The sequence below is a fragment of the Leopardus geoffroyi genome, chromosome A2 (genome assembly GCF_018350155.1).
Source record: "Leopardus geoffroyi isolate Oge1 chromosome A2, O.geoffroyi_Oge1_pat1.0, whole genome shotgun sequence".
Classification (NCBI taxonomy): Eukaryota; Metazoa; Chordata; class Mammalia; order Carnivora; family Felidae; genus Leopardus; species Leopardus geoffroyi.
This window is the reverse complement of record NC_059331.1, coordinates 4,026,098-4,052,358: the sequence shown is the minus strand read 5'-3', so window position 1 is coordinate 4,052,358 and position 26,261 is coordinate 4,026,098. Positions and strand designations below refer to the sequence as shown.

Genomic DNA, 26,261 nt, shown 5'->3' with positions numbered 1-26,261 from the left:
GCCTCTGGAAGGGGGGGGAAGGCCGCCCCTGCCCCCCCCACTGCTGCTCCCCCCCCCAAGAACCAGCCCTACCCGCCCCACCCCCACTCCCGCCCCCTCCCGGGATGAACCAGCCCTGCCCACGCCAGAGGTCAGCTCCAGGAGATTCTTGGCCTTCTTACTTTCAAGAACTGGGCAATGACAGGGGCGCCTGGGTGGCTCGTCCGTTGCGCGTCAGACTTCAGCTCAGCTCATGATCTCGGCGGTTGGTGAGTTCGAGCCCCACCTCGGGCTCCGTGCCGACACCGTGGAGCCTGCTTGGGATTCTCTCTCTCTCTCTCTCTCTCTCTCTCTCTCTCTCTTTTTCTCTGCCCCTCCCCTCCTTGTACTTGTGCTCTCTCTCTCTCAAAATAAGTAAATAAATAAAACTTAAAAAAAAAAAAAAGAACCAGGAGGCACCAAACTTGCGGTGTTTCACTGAGCTGTGGTCCTCGGCTACAGCAGCCGGGAAGCTTTCACTTTCACGGGGTGGCTCTGACAGCCTTTCCTGCTCGAAATACCGGTGAGGACAGGCTTCATTCGCTCTAACCCGTCCCAGCGTAAAGGGTATTTTTGCGGAAGGGTGGTGGGTGCCCGGGGTGGCCTGGTCTGCCCTGATCCCCGCCCTGCTCCCCCCTGCCCTGTGACCCTGGCTGGGCCATACCCGCCAGCCACCAGCAGCCTCTGTGCTCCCATCTGAGAAACGGGCGTGGTACAGCGCCTGTGTGTCCCCAGTGAAGACTTCATCACATCGGGGGCTGGAACTGCCTAGTCATGTGACCATCTGTGAGCCCCCCGCCCCCCCCCCCGCCCCGAAAGGCTGGGACCTTCTGCCTTGGTCGCTGCTGTGTCCCCAGTGCCCAGCACACAGCCTGGCACGCGGAGCTCAACCAATCTTCTGGCCTGAATAACTGCATGAATCAACATACACTGGATGCATAATTATTATAGAAAAGGTCCAGAGGGGGAGGAGGGGCTCCGGAGGCCATGTGGGACTGAGCCTTGGGACGATGTTGCCGCGGTGGCTTTTGTTCTCCATCTGGACGCCCTGACCAGCCTCTGGTCAGGAGCCCCTGAACTGAGGGCTTACGTCTCCATGGCTGGGTGGCTTTGAGCACGTACCTTCCACTCTCTCAGCACTCCTAGAGAGTACAGCCCTCCAGGCTGGGAACAGAAAGGGCTGATTATTGGCAAGGCACAGAGAGGGCAGGTGGGTTCCTCAAGGTCACACAGCAAGTCACAGAGAGAGAGAGAGAGAGAGAGAGAGAGGAGCCTGGCGCCCGGGGGGTCTCTGCTTCCCAAACCCCCATCCAACTTTGGGCCGATGCCCATTCCCCCCTGCCCCCCCTCCCCCGCCACCTCCCTTCCTTCTCCAGGCCTGGGGAGCGTTGATGGCGGTCTCCTGGGCACGGGTTAATGAAGGTCTGGCAGCGAGATCTTCGTGAAGACAGGCCCGATGTGTGTGTTTCTGTGAATATCTCAGTGCGCTGCGGCAGGGGCCAAGTGCGCCCGCCCAAAACCGCGCCCCGACCCCCCCCTCCACCCCTGCCCGCCCCGCACCCCTCGCCCGCCTTTGTCAGTATCTCCAAGTGCCAGGTGAAAATCCCCTTCCGCGAAACTACCGCCCAAAGCTGGGAGAAGCTCTTTTATTTTACCTTCCATATTTATTTATTCTCGCCACCACCCCCCCCCCCCCCCCCCCCACAGCTCCGGGAGGAAGCGATTAACGCAGACAAGGCCAAGAAAAGAGGAACAAAGGCGCCCGCATTCGGGGCCGGGGCCGGAGCAGAATGAGGGATTTTCAGGCGAGGATGTGGCAGCAGAAGTGGAACGTGGATCCTCGGACTGAAAGGAAGCCCGTTCGGGCCGAGGATTCTACCAGCTTCGGGCACAAAGGCAGCGACGACCGGGGCCTCCTGGCAAAGCCGCGGGCACCTGCTCCCTTTTCAGAGGCCACAATAAGGGTAGTTAAGCTTCCGCCCCCGGCCTCCTGGAACCCAGGGGGCTCAGCTGTCCCGGGAGTTGCAGGGACACGAGGTTGGGGGGGGGGGGCAGCAGGAGGGTCTCTCAGCTGAGAGGGAGGCTTGCAGTCAGAACAACCCGGATCCGACACCAAAGGATCGCCTGGCTTGGGTTGGGATCCCGGCTCCGCTCTCCCGCTGCGTTTCCGAAGCACCTGCTATCGCACTGGCTCCTGCGCTAGGCCCCGGGGACCCAGCAGCCAACAGGACACAGGTCACCTGCCTGGCCCTTGCATGGCTGACCTTCTAACAGGGTGTGTGGCCTTCGTGACTGTGCGGCTCTGGGCCTTGGTTTTCCGTCTCTGGAAAATGGGCTGCTGTTTGTGCCCACCGCCCGGGGAGTTAAAACAGAAAAGCCCCCGGAAAAGCCTGGTGCAGTCAGTGTCCCTAAATAGTAGCTGGCGTCGGGGGCCCCCCACCCCACCTCAGCCCTGCTGACATCGACATGGGGCCAGGTCACTCTGTGTGTGTGGGGGGGGGGGGGAGGGGCGTCGTCCTGGGGTGGTTGAGCAGCATCCCCAGCCCCCCACCCACGTGATGCTGGGAGCTCCCTCAACCCAGCTGTGACAGCGACAAATGTCTCCAGATAGGTCCTGCTGTCCCCTGGGGGCGAGGGGGTGGAGGACGGCTCCCACCCCGCCCTGCCCGTGCTGCTTTACATTGTTACCCTTGCTTAGTAAAGGCTCCTCGGGCCAAAGTGTGTGCTCCTGGCTTAAATACTTCCAGACGCTGTCGGTGCCGTTTCACCCCAAACGGCAACACTGTCTAGTTGTAAGGAGGAGCCTCCCCACCCCCAGAGGCACGCCCGCGGCCCGCTTTGCGGTTTCTGCCCCCGCACCCACGCCTCGGGGGGGGGGGGGACTGGGGGGCTGGCCCGGGCTCCCATGGGGGTCCCTGCCACAGGCTGGGGACGGGAGGGGACAAAGCAGTAGGAGTGGGGGGGGCCTCGTCCTGCAGATGGCGAGCTTTAGAGAGGGGTGGGGCTGTTTGAGAGCCTGATGTCTGAGATCCGCCCCTCACTCCTCCCACTCCAACACATGAATTCATTCATTCATTAGCGCATTCACTCATTCGCTCATTCACTCATTCATTCACTCACTCGTTCACTCATTCACGTACTCGCTCATTCACTCATTTATTCACTCACTCGTTCACTCATTCACTCACTCATTCGCTCATTCACTCATTCATTCGCTCATTCATTCACTCACTCACTCATTCATTCGTTCACTCACTCATTCACTCACAAACTCATTCATTCGTTCACTCACTCATTCACTCACTCACTCACTCATTCATTCGCTCATTCATTCACTCATTCACTCATTCATTCACTCACTCACTCATTCACTCACTCACTCATTCACTCGTTCACTCACTCATTCGCTCACTCATTCATTTGCTCACTCACTCACTCATTGACTCACTCATTCATTTACTCATTCACTCATTCATTCATTCACTCATTCACTCATTCATTCATTCACTCATTCACTCACTCACTCACTCATTCACTCGTTCACTCACAAACTCATTCATTCGTTCACTCACTCATTCACTCATTCACTCATTCACTCATTCATTTACTCGCTCACTCATTCACTCATTCATTCACTCACTCACTCATTCACTCACTCACTCACTCATTCACTCGTTCACTCACTCATTCGCTCACTCATTCATTTGCTCACTCACTCACTCACTCACTCGTTCACTCACTCATTCACTCACTCATTCACTCGTTCACTCACTCATTCACTCACTCACTCACTCATTGACCCACTCATTCATTTACTCATTCACTCATTCACTCACTCATTCATTCGCTCATTCATTCACTCACTCATTCACTCACTGACTCACTCATTCACTCATTCATTCACTCGTTCACTCACTCATTTACTCACTCATTCATTCGTTCACTCACTCATTTACTCACTCATTCATTCATTCACTCACCCACTCATCCATTCACTCATTCACTCATTCATTCACTCACTCATTCATTCGTTCACTCACTCATTTACTCACTCATTCATTCATTCACTCACCCACTCATCCATTCACTCATTCACTCATTCATTTACTCACTCACTCATTCATTCATTCACTCACTCACTCATTCACTCATTCATTTACTCACTCACTCGTTCACTCATTCATTCACTCACTCGTTCACTCACTCACTCACTCGTTCACTCACTCATTCATTTACTCACTCATTCATTCATTCATTCATCTGCTCATTCACTCATTCACTCACTCATTCATTTACTCACTCATTCACTCACTCACTCATTCACTCATTCATTCATTCACCCACTCATTCATTCATTCACTCATTCACTCACTCATTCACTCACTCACTCACTCATTCATTCATTCTTTACCTCCTCAGTGACATGATCTATTCTGGGCACTGGAGACACCAGCTCACGGTCTGGGGAGGGGGGTGGAGGGACACGTGACTAGGCAGTTATGACCTGGGTGCTGAGAGCCACAATGGGGGGCAAGAAGGCAGCGGGAGGAGGCAGGGGCTGGGACCCGGAGCAGAGGGCAGGGTCTGTAAGTGGGGCAGTGGGGCCAGGTGGGGCGCCAGGCAAACATCAGGGTGTCCCTGAGATGGGAGCAGGTTTGGGGCCACGCTGAGGTCTGATGCCCCGACAGGGGTCCCTCCAGGTCTGGGTGTCGCGTCGGGGAGCCATGCAAATGGGCCCGGAGCAGGCCGACAGCCCGAGTGACGGGCCTTTATTAGCTGGAGAGCCTCGTGGGTTTAAAATAGCATCGTGAAGGCAACAAAAGCAATTTGCCTTCTGAATTTTCATTCTGAACGGATGATCTGCTTTTAATCAAGCAAGGCGTCCCAAAATGCTCTTAATTACCCAGAGTCAAGGGCTCGGCAGTAATTTCGATGTCGACTTTCAGGCAAGCGTGATTTGGTTTTCACGAGACAGGTTCTGGGGAAGCGTGGCTGGCGGAGAAGGGTGTCGGGGGGGACGTTGGAACAGGCAGGCAGGGGGCCGGGGCCGGAGGCAGGCCTCAGGCTCGGAGGTCAGCCTCAGGCGTGATGGTGGGGCCTTGGCCAAGTCACTATCCCTCCAGAAGCCTCAGTTTCCCCTTTAAAAACGCAGGGAGTGCTGGTGCCCGCGTGGTGAGGATACCGCGACACAGTGCCTGAAACTTCTTCGCGTGGGGCCAGACGGTCCATTCGCTCATTCAACCACACCTGTCTTGGGCACTGGGTGCTCTGCGGTGAGCAAGACAAGCCACGTCCTGCCTGCCGGGTCCAGCAGAAGAGACAGCCACGCAGCAACGACCACACCACGCCGATTTGGAGGCGTGCGATTCTCACGTTTTAACATCTCTGCGATCGGGATGGGTCTTCTTGGCCGGGGGCCGTGATTTTGCCGGCGGGGCTGATGTCTTCCTTCGCGGGATGCAGAACGGAGGCGGATCTTCTGCGTGGTGGCATCCCAGAGTCCGTGGGGGATAGCCACCAGCAGGTACGTGGGACGGTGTGTCCCAAAGGCGAGCAGAGCGATGGGGGGGGGGACTTCAGACTCTCTGAGGACCGAGTTCTGGGTGTCTGGGGGTCGGAAGGCCCCTCCCACCTGACCCTGGTGAGCTTGTGGAAAGAATGGAAGCACCGGGTGGTGATTCCAGGAGGCCACCCCGGGGAAGCCGGGCTGATTTAAATTCCAACAGGTAGACGGGGCGCCTGGGTGGCTCAGTCGGTTAGGCGTCCCTCGGTCACGATCTCGTGGTTTGCGGGTTCGAGCCCTGTGTTGGGCTCTGTGCTCACAGCGTGGAGCCTTCTTGGGATTCTCTCTCTCTCTCTCTCTCTCTCTCTTCCCCTTCACCACTCATACACACACTCTCTCTCAAAATAAAATAAATAAGCTCTAAATTTTTTTTTATATATAAAAAAAGAAAATTGTGGTCTCCGCGGCACACAGAATGAACTCCGGAAGGTCTCTCGGTGGCCGTAAAGGTTCTGAAACGACACAGATCGTTTCCCACCTGTATGCTCATGCAACAGTCAGCTATGGCTGTGTGACAAGCATCCACCAAGACTCTATGGCACAACAGCAAACACTTGTTTCATTCTCACGCCCTCAGGCCAGCTGGACTGCATTCTACCCTGGGAATTGGGTCCACACCGGTTCGTATGTTGCTGACCTTCCTTGGACCGGTGGCTTCTCGGGGCCTGTTTGTCTCATGGCTAAAGGCAGGAACGGAGAGGGCACTCAGGAACACGCAGTGCCTCTTAGGGCCCGGGCTCAGAAGTGGTCACACTGCCACTTTTGCTCATATTGCCTTGGCCAAAGCAAGGCACACGGCTGGGCCTGACATCAGTGGGGCAGGGAAGTAGAGTCTCCCCCGCGGAGTTCGGGAAGAGGTTGAATGAAGTTTGTCGAACGATGAGGTCATCTTCCAGCCCCCAGAAGATGGGAGATCGGGAAGTGCTTGGTGAGGGCGTTATTTGTCACCACGCATAAGCCACGTGAAGAAAAACCCAGGTTGTAAGTGACAAGTCCAGGTGTATGTGAGTTTCAGGCGTGGCTGGATCCAGGAGCTCATTTCTCTCTGTCTCTCTGCTCTGCTATCTCTGCGTTGCTCTGTTCTCAGGCTCCATGTAGACAGCAGGGGAGGGGCAGAGAGAGAGAGAGAGAGAGAGAGAGACGGAGAATCTGAAGCGGGCTCCAGGCGCCGAGCTGCCAGCACAGAGCCCGACGCGGGGCCCGAACTCTCGAGCCGTGAGATCATGACCTGAGCCGAAGTCGGACCCTCAACCGACGGAGCCCCCCACCCACCTCAAGGCGCCCCAGGAAGGGTCTGCATGGTAACACTTTTTCCATTTCCAGGGGTCACATCTCTCCAATGACACGCGACAAAGAAACAGCCAACTTCATTACTTGATTGACAGGCAAAATGAGCAAATTACAGCCTTCTTTCCTCACTGCTCCGCTCACACTTGCCAGTCCCACCGAGCAGTTCACCTTCTGCAAAGAGGTTCTCCCCTCCCAGTGTTTACTCACGCAGCACCCCCTTCCCTAAGCGGGGGGCGGGGGGTTCAGATCATACGATCCAATATCAAGGCTCCCAGGGGGCCGGGTCTGAGTTCTCCGGATGGATTCCTGATCCCGCAGCCCTTTCTCAGATCTGCCCACAAATGCGTTTGCTCGAACCCAAGTTCTGGCTGAGTCCAGAACGCGAGCCCCTTGGCCGAGGTCAGAAAAACGGGGCAACGGTCAGCATGGAGTTTGTTTAATTGACTCGCTCTTAATTGGCTGTCTTCCCGGATGGCCCGGAGGAAGCGTGTCTCGGGCACCGGCTGACCACCCACTTCCTCCCCGGGTTGGTGGGGAGAAAGCTGGAACCAGGCACTCTCAGCCCTAAGTGCTGAGGGGGGGGCCCAGAGGGCATGGCCAGGTATGGTGTAGAGCTGAGAACACTGTGTGGACAGTCCGGCAGACCTGGGGTCAAACCCACGCTTGGCCACTTATCCACTGAGACTTTAGCCAAGCCACTTAACCCTCCGTGCCTCAGTTTCCCTATCTGTATAAACCAAAGACAGCAATGGCATCTAACTTATAGAGTTGTTATAAAGAGTTAATACACGGACAGCAGGGACCACCAGCCTTCTGGAAAGGGCCAGAAAGTCCCAATTTTAGGCTTTGCAGGCCCTACGGTCCACTTGGCCACCGTGCAACAGATGCCATGAGTGGCTGTGTGCCAATAAATCTTGATTCACGGACCCTGAAGTTTGAATTTCATCATTTTTGGGTGGCCCAAGATATTATTCTTTGATTTTTCTTCCCCCACCATTTAAAAATGTAAAAAAAAAAAAAAAAAACAAACCAGGGGGGAGGCTGTATTTGGCCTTGGGCCGACCCTGATGTATTTATAGCATTGACAGTAAGGCTTGGCACACAGAAAGTGCTCAACAAATGTCATGATTACTATTATTGTAGTTGTTGTGCTTACTCTTGAGGTCATAAAGGGGGGCTCAGAGTTAGGGGATGAGAGCAGAGGAGTAGCTGAGGGGCGCCTGGGGGGCTCAGGCGGTTGAGCGTCCGACTTCGGCTCAGGTCACGATCTCACGGTTTGTGGGTTCGAGCCCCGCGTCGGGCTCTGTGCTGACAGCTCACAGCCTGGAGCCTGCCTTGGCTTCTGTGTCTCCCTCTCCATCTGCCCCTCCCCTGCGCGCGCTCTGTCTGTCTGTCTCTCTCTCAAAAATAAACATAAAAAAAAAATTGAAGTTGCTGTTTCGGAGAATTTGTCACGCAGCAGTTGCTAACTGATACACCACCACTTAACCATTCTCTCATTACACCAAAGAAAGGGAACATAGATTCTCTTCAATTCCCTTTCCATCCTTCTAAAACTTTTTGAAAAATGCTTTGTAACGTTTATTTATCATTCTGAGAGAGAGAGTGCAAGTGGGGGAGGGGCAGAGAAAGAGGGAGACGCAGAATCCAAAGCAGGTTCCGGGCTCCGAACTGTCAGCACAGAGCCTGACGCGGGGCTCGAACTCACCAACCGCGAGATCATGACCTCAGCCGAAGTCGGACGCTTAAACGACTGAGCCACCCAGGCGCCCCCTGATTTTTCTTTTAAAGAGAGAGGAGGCCGTGGGCTCACAGCTTGGGGCCCAGAAGCAGGAGAATTTAGTCACTGGGTTTTGTTTTCACTGTGGATCTCCGAATTGTTCTCCTTACAGCCGCCAGAGGGCGCCTGTGAGTCCTGTCCCGCCCTCCTCAGCCCACAGCCCTCCAGGGCTCCCACCTTCCTGGGGGAAGGGGGGAGGGGAAGGCCCAAGTCCACTCTGAGGCCCAGAAGCCCTTGTGTGACCTGCCCCCATTCCCTCTCTCCCCTCCCCTCCTCCCTCTCTCCCCCTCCATCTCTCCGCTCTAGCCACACACGTGCCTCCTCACCAGCCCCCCGACATGTTAGCAGGGTCCTGCCCCAGGACCTTTGCACTGGCTGTTCCTGCTGCTGGCAAGCTCTTCCTCCCTCTTTCACTTCCTTTGTGTTTTTTGCTCAAACGTCTCTGCAGTGAAACTCTCGCTTTTATCCTAATTAAAAATCGCAAACCCTGCCCTATACTCAGGATTTAGAGCCACGTTCTGTTCTATGCTCCAGATGAGAGCGTGGGGTTCCGAGTCTGGGACTCCCCGAACAGTGCTCCTAGGACGGGGGTCTAGAATGCCCCCGCCTGCCCACGACCTTGTCCTCAGCCTGGCCTGTCCCCAGCTCGCTCTGTCCCCTCCCTCCAGGAGCTCAGAAATTCACCCGGCACACAGATGCCAGACGGGAAAATTAATTGGGCCTCGCTAGGGCTGCTCTCCCCGCTCCCCGTCAATAACAGCCGTAAAGCGGGATTTATGCGGCGGTGCTGGCTCCGGATGGAAACTGGGAGGAGGGGCACCGTTCTAGAAAAGTCAGTCCCTTGCCATGAGAACAGGCAGCAGCTGGGACTCCAGGAGCAGAGCCATCTTCCTGTTGCCTTTCTAGAGGTCGGAACTTTCCCCGGGTTGGGTGGGTGGGCGGGCAGAAAGGAAGATGCCCCCGGGGTGGCCCAGTCCTTGGTCAGGAATCACTTATCTAATTATATTCCACATCGCTAAGCACCTACGGCGTGCCAGGCCGCGTCCAAAGTGGTTTTGGAACGTTAGCTGTTTCAATGGGGAGGCACGGATTTGTTTTCTATTTTAACCAACAGGGAAACTGCGGCCCAGAGAGGTTAGGCAACTTGCTTCAGGTTGCACAGCTCACACGCATCCCTGGCTTAGGGGTCCGTGGGGACTCGGATGTGACAGGGACGATGGAGGCAGTCGAAGAAGGTATGACTGGCCAGCGAGGGGACGCCAAGAGCATTCCATCTCCTAGGCGCCACATGGCCACAGACTGATTTAATTGAGGGCTGCTGGACACACCTGAAGCTGGTGAATGGCGCCCGCCTGAAGCCCTTGCGTATGCTGATCCCTCAACCTCCCTTGTCTTTCCTCCCCCCTCTCGTCTGGGCAGGAGCTGTTCCAGGCATCTTTGGGGAAGTGAGGTACGGTCTGGCCTCAAATCTTGGCTCTGCTGTGTGGCCGTGGGGATGTGTCTTCCCCTCTCTGGGCTCAGCTTCCTCATCTGAAAAACGGGGCTCACGGTAACCGTGGAGCTGTGCGGGCAGACAGGGGCGCATCTGGCTCTGACCGAGCGCTCAGCGAGCAGCCACCATTTTTACTATCGTTCTCACTGTTTTTCTGTCGCCCTCCAACCGCAGAGAGAGACGAGGCAGCTGCGTCTCCCCTTCCCCAGAGCCCCTCTTGCAATCCCCGGGCCAGATTCAGCGGCCTCCTTTTCCTGCAGGCACCGCGGGGACGGTTTTGATGGACATGTTTTTTGCACAGAAAAAAAGCTCGAGCAATTGTATTTTGCCAAAAGTGTCAGCCGGAGAGAAAATACTTCCCGCATCTCTGGCGAGTGTTGATGTGCGAGAGCTAGCACGTTGGTGGGGGACCGGCGGGGGGCTCCACACGACGGGGGCCAGCTGGCCCCACCCGGCCCAGCAGACTTTTCGGCCTCCAGCCTCCTCCCTCCCTTCACCAGGGCCCAGGCCCGGCTCCTCACCCCCCTCCTTGCCAGTCTCTACCTGGCCTCTCCCCTTGGACAGTCCCACATTCTCACCCCGACACCCTCCCCTTTCTCTCTCCCCTCGATGCGTGTGGAATGAGCAAATGTCATTGGAGCTGTGGTTTGCAGAATGAGGAGTTTGCCTGGAGAAGGGGGTGAGCGGCAAGAGAAATCCAGGCAGCGAGTACAGCTTGTGCAAATGCCCTGGGGCAGGACCGTGCCTGGCGTGATGGAGAAACCGCGAGGCCCATGTGGCTGGAGCAGAGTGAGGCAGCAGGGGAGAGGGGAGGAGACGGGGCAGGTCATGCAGGGCCTTTGGGGCCGCAGGGAAGATTTCAGGTTTTACTCCAGGGGCACTAGGGAGCCCTGGGAGGATTTGGAGCAGGGGAGGAGCACATGGAAGGAGCACCCTCACGTATATGGAGACAAGGGGAGATGTCAGTGGCATTCAGTGACACTCACAATAGACCAAACTCCGTCTCTACCCACCTTCTACAGACCTGTTCACCTTTGCTTCAGCATTGAAGTGCAAATATGTGGAAACCACCAGAAAGAAGCTCACCACCAGGGGTGGGCGGCCCCTGCCGCCCGTATGTGAGGGAACACGACGCAGGCAGGATACATGGTAAAGGTTGGGGTCGGCTTTGTGAGCCCTTGTGGACTGACCTCTGGGATACGTGGGCGGGGCAAGAGGAAGCTGCAGAACAATGACGGGGGAGGAGAAAGTTCTGGAAGCATTTGCACCAGACTACCAACGGGGTTCGCCCAAGGCAAGGGCGTTTTTGCCCAGGGTTTTATTTTGTTTTGTTTTACTGTTACTTTGTTTTAATCCAAGTGAAATTCACAAACGTAAGGCGAAATTCACCAGTCCAGTGGAGTACCTCCCAACGCAGCCCTGCTTCTCTCTAGTTCCAAAACACATCCGTCACCCCAAAAGAAGACTCAGCACCCCAAAATATTACTTCTTTGCGTGTTTTTATTTTTTATTTTTTAAGTAGGCTCCACGCCAGTGTGGAACCCAATACGGGGTTTGAACTCACAACCCTGAGACCGAGACTTGGATGCTTAACCAACTGAGCCAGCCAGGTGCCCCACTTTTTTACACTTTTTATTTTTATTTTTAAAAGTTTGTTTGTTTGTTTAGAGAGAGCACACATGAGCAAAATGGGGGCAGAGAGAGAATCCTAAGCAGAGTGCTGTCAGCACAGAGCCCGATGCGGGGCTCGAACCCACGAACCACGAGATCGTGACCTGAGCCGAAACCAAGAGTTGGACAGTCAACCCACTGAACCACCCAGGCGCCCCCCTTTTCACACTTTCAAATAAGTTTTTATTGTGTGAAATACACATACCATGAAATGTACCGTTAATGGCATTGAGCACACTCACACGTTGGGCAACCGCCACCTCTATCTAGTTCTAGAAGGCTCCATCACCCCAGGGTAAACCCTGGCCCCATCAGCAGTCACCTCCCATCCTTCCCCCAGCCCCCGCCCCCCACGAGCCTCCTTCCTGACCGAGGATGAGCCTGTTCCCGACGTTTCACACACGTGGACTCACACAGGTGTGGCCTGTCATGTCTGGTTCCCTCCCTGAGCGTCGTGTGTTCAGGGTCCGGCCGCGGGGCGGTGGGGGTGGGCGCCTCGCTCCTGCTCGCGGCTAAAGAATATTCCAGTGTGTGATGGGCCATGTTTTCTGCGTGTGCTCGTCAGTAGATGGACGTTCCGGTTGTTTCCATCTGTCAGCTGTTATAAATAACGCTGCCGTGAGCACCGGCGTGCGAGGTGGGGTGTATCCCCAGGAGCGGGATTGCTGGGTCATAGGGTAGTTTTATGGGTAACTTATCAAGGAGCCACCAAACTATTATTAACACTTTTACACCAGAGGAAGGTTCCCGAGTCAGCAGGTGGTGGTGATGACTGTCAGCCAGATGAGTGGCCTCCCTGGGGGACCGAGGCCCCTGCCTCAATTAAAGGGGTGGTACCTCTTGGCATCAGCCTGTTGCCACAAGAAAACGTAAGCCCGGCGTGCCCAGATTTCATCTTTTTTTTTTTTTTGAGAGAGAGAGAGAGAGACAGAGCATGAGTGGGGGAGGGGCAGAGAGAGAGGGAGACACAGAATCTGAAGCAGGCTCCAGGCTCCGAGCCGTCAGCACAGAGCCCGACGCAGGGCTCGAACTCATGAACCTCGAGATCACGGCCTGAGCCGAAGTCGGACGCTTAACCGACTGAGCCACCCAGGGGCCCCCGATGGCGCTCCTTCCAAATGGAGGCCACTGAAACCACCCGTACGAGCTCCCTGTGGCTGCTGTAACATGACCACAGATTTAGGGGCTTAAACAATACACATCTATTATCTTACGCTCCTGGAGGCCAGAAGTCCACGAGGGATTCCGTGGGCTAAAATCCCAGGCGTGGGCAGGGCTGGTTCCTCCCGGGAGATCCAGGGAGGGGGCCCGTCCCCCCGCTTTAGGCGCCGCATCCCTGGCCGGTGGCCCCTGCTCCAGCCTCAGGGCCAGCCGCACTGGGTCTGCCCGTGTCTCTGCCGGAGGTGATCACATGGGGCCCAATGGCTGATCGAAACTTCCTCATGTCGACATCCTTCCTCTAGTCACACTCGCAAATTTCCTTTCTCCTGGGGGCTGCCGTAACAAAGAACCACAAATGGATGGCTTAAAACAAGGAAGATTTATTCTCTGGAGCTGGCGGCCCCAGGTGTTCCTGGGCTTGTGGCGGCCACCGGCCATCTCTGCCTCCAGCTTCTCTCCTGGTCTCTGTGTCCTCTCCTCTTGTTGCCTGGACACCCACCGGTCATTGGATTTAAGGCTCACCCTGGATCCAGATGATTCCATGCCGAGATCCGCAACCGGTTACGTCTGCAGACGCTATTTGCGAATAAGGTGATATTCTGGGCTTCTGGGTGGGTCTGAACTTTGGGGGCAAACTGTTTACCCCACTGCACCACGTAAGGTGCCGTACTCACGGGTTCGAAGGGTTAGGGTGGAGACATCCTTTCGGGGATATTATCCTGTCTACCACATCATCCGTCATATTGTGTCCCCCCCCCTTGCTCAAAGCCCTCCCGTGGCTCCCCGTTGCCTTCCACTAAAACCAAAACTCCTCCCTGGGGCCCACAGGGCTCTGCGTGGTCCCGCTCTTGTCCCCACAGTCCAAGCTTGTTCCTGCCTCAGTGCCTTTGCTCTGGCCGTGACGTCTGCCTGGTGTGCCCTTTCTCACCCTAGATCTTTCCTGGGTGGCTTGCTTCTCACTCACCTCGAGTTCAAAGCGCACCTCTCTAGAGATTTCTTCCCAGACCACCTGTGCTAAATTTGCCCCCTCCCGCCCCATAGCGGCCACCAGAGGGTGCCCGTGAGCACTCGAGTCAGGTCCCCCCTCCTCTGCCAGCAGCCCTCCAGGGCTCCCACCTTCCTGGGGGGAAAGCCCGAGTTTTCCCTGCGGTCCCTGAGGCCCTACACGACCCGCTCCTGTCCCCTTCCTGTCCTCCCCTCCCCACTCTCTCCCCTTTACTCACGCTGCTTCAGCCACACTGGTCTCCTAGCTGTTTCTGGAGAACACCAGACCCACTCCTGCCCCAGGACCTTTGCATGGGCGGATCTTCTGCCTGCAATGCCCTTCCTCCAGCTACCTGGCTACTTTTCCGACCTCCCTGGGCTGTCTGCTCCGATGTCACCCCTTCAGTGAGGCCCGGTCCCCATCCCATCCCCCTCTCCCTGCTCCCTTTCCCCGTAGCACCAACACACCACACGATTATTTGTAGTGTTTATTGTTTGTTGTGCATCCTCCCCACTGGGCATGAGCCCCAGGAAGGCTCTTCTGCAGCCCCCCCGGCCCAGCAACCAGGGGGACTCCGACGAATACCCGTATGATCCAGGACGACTTACTTTCTGTCCTCGGAGCCTCAGTTTCCATAGCTGGCTAGCGAGGTCCCGATCTGCCCATCCTTGGGGTCGGTGAGAGTCCCCAGCTGTCCCCTGACAAACAGTACCTGCCCGACTCTCGCTCCCTCGGTCCATCGCTCAGACCCGGGAGCGGGAGGTGACGGCACTGCAGGTGCCACTGGCTCAGGCTGTACCATCGGGGCCAAGACCCTGTCACATTTGGTAAATTGCAGGCAGGCAGCTCCTGCGGCTGCAGGGCTGGGGACGGGCGAGGACTCGACCAGGCCTATGCGGAGCCCCACTTGAGACTGAGGGCTGGGCTCGGGGGTGGAGGCCTGGGAGCCCTCCCTGCCCCCTCCCTGGGCCTCAGTCTCCCCATCAGCAAAAAGAAGAGGCCTTGAGATTGCTGAGGCATCTTTGAGTTCCTTTGTCCACGTCCCGCACGGAGTCCCCGCGAGCCTCCATATATAAAGTGCAAGGGTGAAAAAAGAAGAGGTGAAGTCTGGACATGGGGAGGGGTGTAAGAGCTGGGGCCGTCTCCTTTGCTGTTCCATTTCCACCCCCGGGACAGGGCCCGGAGCTCAACAAACAGTAATCGTGCCTCCCTCGTGAGAGCCGCATCCATCGAACCTCAGATGTGTATATTTTGTGGCAGGCTGAGGACTTTATAGGGATTTTAGATCTAATTTGGGCCTCACAGCAGCCCTGCGACGTAGGGAACTGTCATCCCCCCATTTTGCAGATGGGGAAACCAAGCCTCAGAGAGGGGAAGGCACTGACTCAAGGTTACACAGCCGAGGAGGAGTCGAGGGGTCTCTCTGATCCTGTCCGCACTCGGTGCCCCAGTGATCGCCTGCCACGCGAAGAAATGCACGTTGACTGGCTCTTCGGGAAGGGGGAGGGGACTCCTGGCCATTTCCCCTAATGACCCAGGGCCCTCCGGTTTTCCCCAAGAGCAAGGTCATGGCCAAGAGGCCCTGCCACCTCTTCCAGTCTATGAGCACAGCTGGCGCCTTGCACAGAGCCAGCCAGGGGAACTGATCCCTTCCTTGAACCCTAGGAAGGCTCCCACCCCCTGGAGACCCCTCTGGGGGGAGGAAGGGAGGAAAGACACAGGAGAGAAGAGGGGAGGGGAGGGGAGTCTCCCCACGTGTCTACCTGCGGCCCCCTTTAAAGAAAAGCAAAAGAAAAACAGAAGAGAAAAAAACCAAGAGCCAGCCCGCTGGCTGCGTGTAAGCGTGTGCGTGTGTGCGCGCACACGCAGATCTATGAAATATTTAGGTGGTGCCCAGTGTGTTTGTGGCTGTAATTAATCTTGCGTCTCGTTGGCAGAGAGCAGCGCGTTAAGAAATTACTTTCGGCGGCGGCCCCGGGCGGGGGAAGCGCAGGCTGGCGAGGCCCAGGCTCCTTCTCCGGGCGGAGGGCGTGCAGAGGGGGAGGACTGCGGGCAAGCTCGTGACCCTGGACGAGCTTCCCCTGGGATGCCCCGCCCCCCACTCCCAGGCCCCTTCACTGTTAGGGCCACGGAGTCTCCAACCCGGCCGGAACCCCCTGCACCCTGGGTGCTGAGCGAAGTGAATGTTTCGTAGTTGTCTCACTTTGTTTTTACAGCTTTGGGGGGGAGGCGGGGCTGGCAGGCAAAAACCTGCAAATATTGGACGGGCGCAGTTGGACGTATTCTCTCGCACGTGAGCACTCGCGGGCGCGCGCATGCGCGCGTGTGCACGGCTCCCTGCCGCGCGTAAAACCAGCGGGGCGGTGATCGCGCGCGTCCTTCACGCCTTCACCCCAAAGGTCCTCCATCCCTGCGTCCCCCCCAATATCCTCCGTGCCCCCACCCCTTCCTAGGCAACCACCGATCTGCTTGAAGTCCTTATAAATTAGTTTGCATTTTCTAGCTGTTCTATAGAATGCACCTTTTGAGCGCGGCTCCTGTGGCCCAGCTTCATGGCTTTGAGGTTCCTCTGGGTTGTTGTGTGTCTCCGGGCTCTGTTTCTTTTTCTGGCTGAGGAATGTTCCATGGTTGGCATGAATCGCTGCTTCCTCATTCACTCACCTGTCGGTGGACGTTTGGGTGGCTTCCGGGTTGGGCTGTTGGGGATACTGCCGCGCTTGGGGCGCCTGGGTGGAGGGTGGGGGGGCTCAGTGGGTTGAGCGCCGGGCTTCCGCTCGGGTCATGATCTCACGGTTCGTAGGTTCGAGCCCTGCATCAATCAGGCTTTGCACCCACAGCCTGCTTTGGATTCTCTGTCTCCCTCACTCTCTGCCTCTCACCCGCTGAGGCTCGCTTTCTCGCTCGGCGTCTCTCTCTCTCTCTCGCACTCTCAAAAATTAAAAAAAAAAAAAACATTAAAAAAAAAAAAAGAAACCCCTACTTTAAAACAACAAAAAACTGGGAATACTACCGCCCTGAACAGGAGGGTACATGTCTTTGTGTGGATGGGGGCTCCCGTCTCTCCTGGGTAAACCCCAGCAGTGGGATTCCTGGGTCGTATGGTTGGGGCGTGGTCCACTTTTCAAGATTAGGGTTATGCGTTTGAAATTTGATGGCCGTGCATGTGAAAGTCTAGGCGTAGGTCTGGTTCCATCCGTGAGGCGACTCCGTGACAAGAAGGGGGGCCTCAGGACGGTGGCAGAGCTGGGACTCAAACCCCCACGCCAAGCTGTGAATGGAAGCTCGTGGGCGTACCCAGTATCTCCCTTTCTCTCAACTTGGCCACGAGCAAGTCTCATTCCGCACGGTGTTGTCCCCCGAGGCCCTGGTTTCTGGTAGGTGCTCAGTACATGTACACAGAAGCCCGGACGGCGAGAGCCAGAAGTCTGGCTGCAAATCAGATTCACTCCCCCTCTGCCTGAAACCCTCAGTGGCTCCCTAGTGCCTTTGGGAGAAAACGGAAACCCCTTTAATGCAACCAAAGCTGGGTCTGAATTCTGGCCCTGCTCCTTCTGTTCCAGCCACACTGGCCTCCTCCTTATTCACGCTGTCTCCAAACATGGGCCTGCCTCAGGGCCTTCGCACCTGCTGTGCCCGCTGCTTGGACCGCTGACCTCCCTGACTTCCCCATCCAAGTCAGCCCCACCCAGGCCTCTCTGTGGCGTTATTTCCTCTCCCTAGGCCTCTTTGCTCCTTGACATTCTGTTATATATTTATTTACTGTCTGTCAGGCACTGTTCCAGGCACGCATTTAACCTCTGGCAGCTCCTTTCAACTCCCCCCCCCCCCCCCCCACAACTCCCTGCGTTAGTTAGGAACTGTCGTTATCTCCGCTTCCGGACAAGGACACTAAGACACAGAGGGATCCGGGCCGCACAGCCAGGGGGTCTGTGCTCACGGTCTGCCGCCCCGTGGGACCCGTCTGACGGCTGTGGTCCCAGCACAGGGTCCCGCTCAGTGTGGTGGGCACACGGCCCCCTTGGTACAGGTGTGGCAGCAGAAAGCCCCCGGGGTTGGGGGCGGCGACCTCCCCAGGGGCGGGGCTGGATTTGAATCCACATCCTGGGCCGCGTTGCCTCCCGTCCCCAGAGCCGCAGCCAGGGCCCCCGAACTGGAAGCTCGGAGCCTCCGAGTGGCCTCGGCGGGTGCTGGCTCAGACGGCGAACAGATGCTCGCTATTTTAAACCCACTGTTTAACTCATTAAGACAGCTGTTTCCCATCCCCAAAGTCGGCGGAATTAGAATTAAATTCATTCCAGAATTAAATACACACATACACACGCACACACCCCACCACCATTTGGAGGCAAAACTTGTTAGCATTTAGGCAAGCTGTGCCTTCGAGCCTGGGGACGAGGCTTTGCTTCTGCCTGACGAGTTACATCACGGCCCAGTGGTTGCCAGCTGGGCCTGTGGCCAGCGGGCCCCGCGGGCCCAGATTCCTGTGTCTACCCCGGCCTCTGCCATTGGAGTCCGGCTGCCCCCTGGGTTTTCCCCTGACCTTCAGGCCCAGCAGGGCCCAGACGGAACTCCGTGTCCGTCTCTGAAGTGGCTTCCTCTCCCGGGTCCCCGTCCTGGGGACGGCCATCCTGTTTCCACCTGGGGCTCACAGCAGGGGCCAGACTCACCTCCCCTTCCTCCTCTTACCTTCAGATGGTCACGCGGCTCCCCCCACCCCCCCCCCCCCCCACGCCGCGATGCTGCTCTGACAAGCTTTGCCCCACCCCTGCCTGCTACTGCACTGGTCTGAGCCTCTGTTACATCCACCCCGATTGCTTCCTCCCTAGGCTCCCGGTTTCCGTTTTTAACCCCAACCGGCTGCTTTTCCTCAGCAGCCAGCAGGGTTTTCCTCGACCCTCTATCGGGTTGTGTCCCTCCCTCGCTTAAAATGCTTCAGCGCAGGACTGCCCAGTAGAATGTTTCGTTGAGGATGGAATGTTCTAGACCTGTGCAGCCCAATACCGTCACCGCCCCTGTGTGCTCCCTGTGGAGCACTTGGATCGTGGCACGTGTGAACGAGGAACTGAGTTCAATGTTGCTTCACTGAAATGGACTGAAATAGCCACGCATAGCTAGCGGCTGCTGTATCGGTCAGTGCGAGGGTAAAGGCCCTGTGGCTGATGCCGTCGATGGCCTTCCCGGGTCCCCTGGTCCCCCACCACCTCCCCATGCTGCTGGCTGGCATCCCAGCTCTGACCCTCCGCCTGAACCTGCTTTGCCCACGCCCGTGCAGGCTAGAAGTGTTGCAGAATCCTGTCACTCCGTCTCGTAGCCTCCGGCCGGTGGCTGGAACATAAATACCCCAGCTCCCTCCTCCCTCTGCGCTGTCTCCCAGAAGTCCCGGATGGGACTGACCCCCTCTGCCTACCACGGTCACCTGCTCATGAGTGCCGCCTTCCCCCCACCCCCATTTCTGGCTCCTTCCCCTCCCTCTCTCGCTATCCCACGGCCTTCCTGGGCTCCCTGGAATCACTTACCCCGTCAACTGCTTGTACCCGAATCCTTGTCTCAGGGGAACCCAGATCCACAGGCTTTGTGTTGCGCTTATAGTAAAAGACAAAATGCCCATTTCTATCCGCAAGACCCTCTGGGATCAAGGCAGTTACCCACACCAGCCACACTGTTCTTCACGTTTCTTCAGACACACTGACCCCTCCTGCCACAGGACCTTTGCCCGTGTGCTGTTTCTGCTCCTTGGAGCTCTGGTCTTCCCCACCCCGTCTGCTTCTGCCAACTCCTCCTCACCCTTCAGGTCTTGGCTTACATGACAACCCACTCGGAGAGGACTTCCCTGACCACCTTCTATGCCAGCCACCATCTCCTTCTGAGACTTTCTCCTCCTCTCCTCCGCCCGCCTCTTCCTCCTCCCTTCTTCCTTAAAAAAATTTTTTTTAATGTTTATTTATTTTTGGGAGTGAGAGAGACAGAGCATGAGCGGGGGAGGGGAAGGGAGAGAGGGAGACACAGGACCCGAAGCAGGCTCCAGGCTCTGAGCCGTCAGCCCAGAGCCCGACGCGGGGCTCGAACTCACAAACCGCGAGATGACCTGAGCCGAAGTCAGATGCTCAACCGACTGAGCCCCGCAGGCGCCCCTCCTTCCTTCTTCTTCTTTTCCTTAAGGCTGTTTGGGTTTTTTGAATGTTTTGCTTTGAAATAATCATGGACTCACAGAAGAACGGGGTCACCACACGCTGCAGACAGTACAGGTTCCTGGACACCCTCCACCCAGCTCTCCCGAGGGATGACATTTTACATCCACCCGGTAGGATGGGCAAAACCCGGAAATTAACGCGGGTACAACGTTGCTAACAAACTTACCTCATCCGGGGTTTCACCGGCCCAGGACCCCGGCCAGAGCCGCTCACTGTATTTTGTTGTCACATGTCCGCGGTCTCCCATCTTCCACGACCTTGACCTTTGGAAGAGTTTGGGGGACCGCCCCTCCGTTCGGGTCTGTCTGATATCGGCTCAGGACGAGCCTGGGCTGGGCAGTGTGGCCCGGGGCCCACGGAGGGGACGCTGCGTCCTCCTCAGGGCGGGAGGCCAGGAGTCGCCCGAAGCCGACGCGTCTCATCCCCCGGTGATGTTAACCTTGATCCCGTGGTTACCGCGGTGTCTGCCAGGATCCCCCCAGTGGAAAGTTACCATTTTCCTTTTCAAATTAGCGAAGTCTCTTGGGAGAGCTACCCCGCTGGTCCCCACACTTGGGCCCACGAGTTCCGCCCGGCTCGTCGGGGTTGACCTTGACTCCTCAGACACTTGGGCTTGTCTCTTTGTTGTCTGACTCCCGTCACGGGACTGATCGCCACGTGAGATATGCCCGTTCCCTTGTGGGTCGCTTTCCTCCTCCACTGGACAGAGCCCCTGGACGGTGGGGACTGGGTTGGTGCCAGTCACTTCCGTGTCCCCAGCGCCCAGCCCAGGGTCTCGCACACAGTGGGTGCCCAGCACATATCTGATGAACAAATGCACCAAACGAGATGACGCCAGCCAGCACATCCCAGGTCGGCTTGCGGGAGTGTGATTTGGTGGCACCCCAAGAATGTTCTAGAAGCAAAGGTCGTTCCTCTCTCCGGGCTCCCATTCGAATGCGCCTGCCTTGGGGAGACCTTCCTCGAACCGCCCCACCTCATGCTGCCCCCGCTTTCGTTTCCTTCGCTGCGTTTCACACCCTGAAATTGCTTCACCTGACGGCTGGTTTATTCATGGAGTTAATTCGCTGTCTGGCTGACTTCCCTCTTCTCGGCTGGAACAGAATCTCCGTAAGGTCGGGGGTTTTGTCTCCGTCACGGCTGTATATCCGGCACCCAGCGCGTCGAAAGGAGCCAGGGACGCAGCGGCACAAAGGGAGACCCACACAGAGACAGAGACACAGGCAGAGACAGAGGGCAGAGTCGGGCAGCGGAGGTACCGACACAGAGACGAAGGAGGAGGCAGAGGGGTGAGACAAAAAGAGCCGCCCCCTGGCTGGCGCAGAAACGGAAAGATGGAGAGGGAGGGAGGGGGACAGGAAAGGGAGGGCATCTGATAAAGGAAGCACCTTGGCAAGCACGTTGGCGGGGTCCAGGAGGTGATGCGGGATGCGCACCCCAGAGCCCTGGCATCTGAGAAGGGGGAGAGACGGGGTGTTTGGTCCTGGGTCCCCGGCCGCGTTCCAGGCCACCTGCCCGTGAGCCAAGAGGGTTCCAGAAGCCAGAGGAGCCTCCAGAAGGAGGGCCACGCGGCCGAGCCTTTGATCTTGGACTTCGGGTCTCCAGAACTTCGAAAACATTAATCCCCGATGTCCTCGGCCGCCCAGATCGCGGTACTTTGTCACGGCAGGCCCGAGGGAGCCGAGATGCCCCGTCGTCACCCACCGCGGTCTTTGGCGAACCGCTTTCTCCGTCTCCCCCCCATCCTCGTCCGTCCGCTCCTTTATGTTACCAAAACGTTCCCTAAATATCGGCTCTCCTGTCATCTTTCTCTCCAAACTCCGTGAGAGTCACAGAATGCGCAAATATCTTGCCACGGAGAGATGGGGTTTGCAAAATACAAAGACTCAGAAAACCAGATGAGGTTTTAAAATCCCAGCGGGGGCAAGGACCCGTCCCTTAGGGAAATCAGTTGCTCGAATGACGTGAAAGGCGGGGGCACCAAGGGACTTCGGGGAGGAATCCCAGGGGGAAGGGCTTCGGCAGGGGTAACGTCACTCAGCCCCAAGCACCTGCTGTCCTCTTCCTCACTCAGGGCTACTGTCCCCTCTGAGTCCCTTCCCTGAGTGTCCGTCCCCTCCGTGGCTTCCCAGCCTCCCTGTCCCTCTCCAGCCAGCAGCCAGAGGCCTCTTAACACAAATTGCTTTTTATTTCAGGAGCAATCAGTGAATTCGTTCCCATCGCACAAGAGCCAAGCAGTGCAGAAATCTAGAGAGTGGAAATGGAAAAGGCAGTGTGGTCCTGCCCTCCCTCTCAGCCTTTCTGTGGCTCCCATCGTCCTCCGTGGCCTTGCCCACCCTCTCCTGTCCTTGGGTCAGACCCTCTTTCCAGACACGCAGCTCCCCTTCCCTCCCCCCGCCCCCCCCGGTCCCTCCCTCCCTCTCCTTCCCTCCCTCCCTCTCCCCCACTCTCTCCCTCCTCTCAAGACCTTCTTACTCTCTTTGCATTCCCAGCATGCTGTTCCCTGCCCTCTGACACCAAGTTCATCCTTACTCACCCTCCATTCTCCACGTGGTGACACCTCGCCTTGTCGGGGACAAGGATTCCAGGGGCTATTCCTGCCCTAGGGCCACTGTAACCTGTGCCACCCCCTGGGGCGGGGCTGGGGGAGGGTCCTCCAACAGCAGAAACCCGTCCTCAACCCACGTCGGTGTCAGCAGAGCGGGCTCCTTCCCAGGGCTCACAGGGAGACTCTGTCCCCTGTCCTCCCCCCCCCGCCACCCGGCTTCTGCCGTGGCCACCACGTCACTCCGGTGTCTGCTTCTGTTGCCACATGGCCTTCTGCCCGTGTGTCCCTGTCTCCTCCATTGCCGGCTGAGGGCCGTCCTGGGAGGCACGGGGCCGCCGAGAAATCCCACAGAGCAAGTACTCAGGCTGGCAGAGTGCCACGAGGGGACAGAATGCCCTTCCGGGCACCACAAGCAGCATTTGCAAGGCCCCAGAGGTCAAGGAATCACGATGCATTCGGAGCGTTGAAAAGCATCGGGCTTAAGAGATTGGCAGGGTCCTGACCACCGTGAGTGGCCGGGGGGCGGCGGGGGGGGGGGGGTGGGGGGACTTGTGGGCCACACAGAGGAGCCTGGGCTTTGCCTGGAGGGCACTGGGGGGCCACGGGGAGACCAGAGGCTGGGAGTTTAGACAGATCCCTGACTAGAAGGATTTCAAAGCAGAGGCAGGTCAGGTCCGGGAGAGGGAGGACGTGAGACCCAGAGCCGAGCGCTGATCGTGCTTTGTTTCCTTCACCGCTCACACCGTCCGTCTTACAGGATGGGTTCCTCATCATTGTGCTGTTTCCAGACCTGGAACCGGGGGCCCAGAGAGGTCGAGTGATCTCCCTGGTGCCATACAGCTTGTGAACGGCAGAACCAGCAATCCAGACCTGAGCAGGCTAGCCTAGCCCAGGAGGAGGCAGACTCGGGGTGGGGGGTTTGGGGGAGAAGGGGTGGGGAGGCCGGGAGGCTGTCACCCAGGGCTCTGGCGGAGGATGGGGACACAGCTGGGGACCAGGCTGGGGAAGAGGCACCGAGGTGGGAGAATAAAGCTGGTGCAGGATTGAAGGCGTACCAGGCAGTGGGTGAGGGACCTCCCCTTTCCTGCCAGCCCCCCCCCCCTGCCCCTGGCACCCTTCTCCCCCACCTCCTCAATCAAATCTAGTTAAACTCTAAGGACCTATGAACTCAGACCTAAGTCCTGAGAAAGAGCCAGCCCCGGAGAAAGGGCCCTCTAGGCAGAGAGCACAGCCTGTGCAAAGGCCCTGGGGCAGGACCAGGCCTGGCGTGTTGTGGCGACAGTGAGGGGGCGCCTGTGGCTGGAGCAGAGGGAATAGGGGGGAGAGAGGGAGGAAGTTGGGAATTTGGGTTTTAAGAACCGACCTCGTGGGGGGAGGGTGTCGTGAACAAGTCTGGGTCCTTCTGGGTATCTGAAAAGGGGGCACCTTCCTGGGTGGGTCTCTGGGAGGCTGGGGAGATGATGCTGTAGAGGACGAGTGTGAGTGCCGGGTCCGGGCCATCGGGGGCCACTCTGTGGCACCCCTGAGCCTTATGGACTCCAGGAACTGAGCATGCTCTGAACCTCCCACAGGTTTCCTCAGAGGCTGCTCGGGCCACTGGCTCTGAGACCCAGGAGTTCTGTCCCGGCCACAGCCCTAGGCAACCTGGGGACAGGATGTAACAGGACGATGTCACAGAGGCCAGCGGCACCTGGAACCCTGGGGCCCCCTGGCCTGGGTGCCATCCTCCAGCAAGGCCTCCCGGGCGGGTCGACCGCTCCTGAGACCGGCCTTCACAGACACGCCCGATGCACGCTGGGTGCCACCAGGAGCAATTTCTGCCTGGGGCTGCCCGGGGCCTGGCTGCCCCGCTCACCCACCTCTGAGCACCCCCTCCGAGCTCGCCTCCCTTCCACCCGGGCCACGGGCGCCCTGGGAGGCCCTGGAGATGCCCGCAGGCCTCCCGTCTGCGGTCCCCGGCGGGACCTAGCTGCGCACAGCGGCCGGAGGAGGCGGAGGGGGGGCGGCCATGGGGTGGCGGTCGCCCTGATCCTGCTGGCCCTGCTGGCGCCCTCGGGGGCGGTGGTGCGGGCCGTGCGGGACGGCAACGCCAGCAGCCTGGACTTCGCGGACCCGCCGGCCCTGTTCGGGGTGCCCCTGGCCCCCGAGGGCGTGCGGGGCTACCTGACGGAGGCCGAGCCGGCTGACGCGTGCCGCCCCATCGAGGGCCCGCGGCCGGGCAACGGCTCGCTGGGCGCCATCGTGCTGATCCGCCCATACGACTGCACGTTCGACCTCAAGGCGCTGCACGCGCAGCGGGCCGGCTTCGAGGCGGCCGTCGTGCGCGACGACGCGCGCTCCGACGAGCTGGAGCGCACGGCGCCCGGGTTCGAGGAGCCGCGACGCCAGATCGCCATCCCCTCGGTGTTCGTGGGCGAGGCCGCCTCGCGGGACCTGCGGCTCATCGTGCGCTGCGACAGGTCGGCCCACGTCCTCCGGCTGCCCGACTACCCGCCGTGCCCCAACCCGGACCGCCACCCCGTGCCGGCCGCGTCCTGGGGGCTGGGCCGCGCCCTGGCCCTGCTCACGTCCGCCGTCTTCGTCCTGCGACGGCTGTGGGCCTGGCTGGGGGCCCGGGGGCCCCGGGGGCCGGCGGCCCAGACGCAGGCCCGCGGGAAGGCCCGGGTCCGCACCTTCACGCGGAGGAACGACCTGTGTGCCATCTGCCTGGACGAGTACGAGGAGGGCGACCGGCTCAAGATCCTGCCCTGCTCCCACACCTATCACTGCAAGTGCATCGACCCCTGGTTCGCCCAGGCCGCCCGCCGCTCCTGCCCCGTGTGCCAGCAGTCGCTGGCCGGCACGGAGGACGGCTCCGACTCCACCGTCGAGAGCTTGGGCGACGAGGACCCCTCGCTGCCCGGCCACCGGCCCCCGCTCTGGGCCGTCCAGGCCCGGCTGCGCTCGCGGAGGCTGCGGCTGCTGGCCCGAGCCAGCTCGCACGGCCGCGCCGAGGCCACTGTGTCCCCGGAGAGGCCCCCAGAGCCGCCGTGAGGCCCCGCGGCCCCTGGCCGACCCAGATCGGGGCAGGGAGGGTGGAAATGCGGAGTGCTTCTAGTCTAGAGAGAATAAAGTGGGTCTGAAAGCAGATTCTCGCCCTGGCTGCTGTGAGACCACCGGCTTCCGGCCCCTCCTGCTGCCCATGTGGCGGATCCCGACCGAGCCTGAGGCTGGATCCTGGGGGCGGGGTGGGGGGAGTCGCCGTGCGGTCACCGACGGTGGCCCTGGGACGCCCCGCACCTCCGGTCCAATCCCGGGCACGTGGGCTGCTGACCCCCGGTTGGCTTCTTCGTTCCGCATTTCAACGTTGTGTGTGTGTGTGTGTGTGTGTGTGTGTGTGTGTGTTTCAAAATGTTTTACTTCGCACTGATTTTAGGTTTCCGGAAGAGTGGCAGAGATACTCCAGAGGGCTCCCACGTACCCCTCACACCTCTCACGTGGCCCGAGGAAGCACCGTGGGCACGTTGTGGTGAACTCACGTCCAGCTTTTATCCGAATTTCCCCACCATTTGCAAAATTTCAT

General features: G+C 58.4%; 1 protein-coding gene across 1 annotated transcript; it reads left to right on the top strand.

Annotated features, from left to right (window-relative positions):
* Positions 1 to 1,829: 1,829 nt before the first annotated feature.
* ZNRF4 (zinc and ring finger 4) lies at positions 1,830 to 25,825 on the top strand. Its single transcript, XM_045491040.1, has 4 exons — positions 1,830 to 1,982; positions 23,457 to 23,542; positions 24,271 to 24,348; positions 24,673 to 25,825. The coding sequence occupies exons 1-4, from the start codon at positions 1,830 to 1,832 to the stop codon at positions 25,730 to 25,732; spliced, it is 1,377 nt and encodes a 458-aa protein (XP_045346996.1). The 3' UTR covers positions 25,733 to 25,825.
* The last annotated feature ends 436 nt before the right edge of the window (positions 25,826 to 26,261 follow it).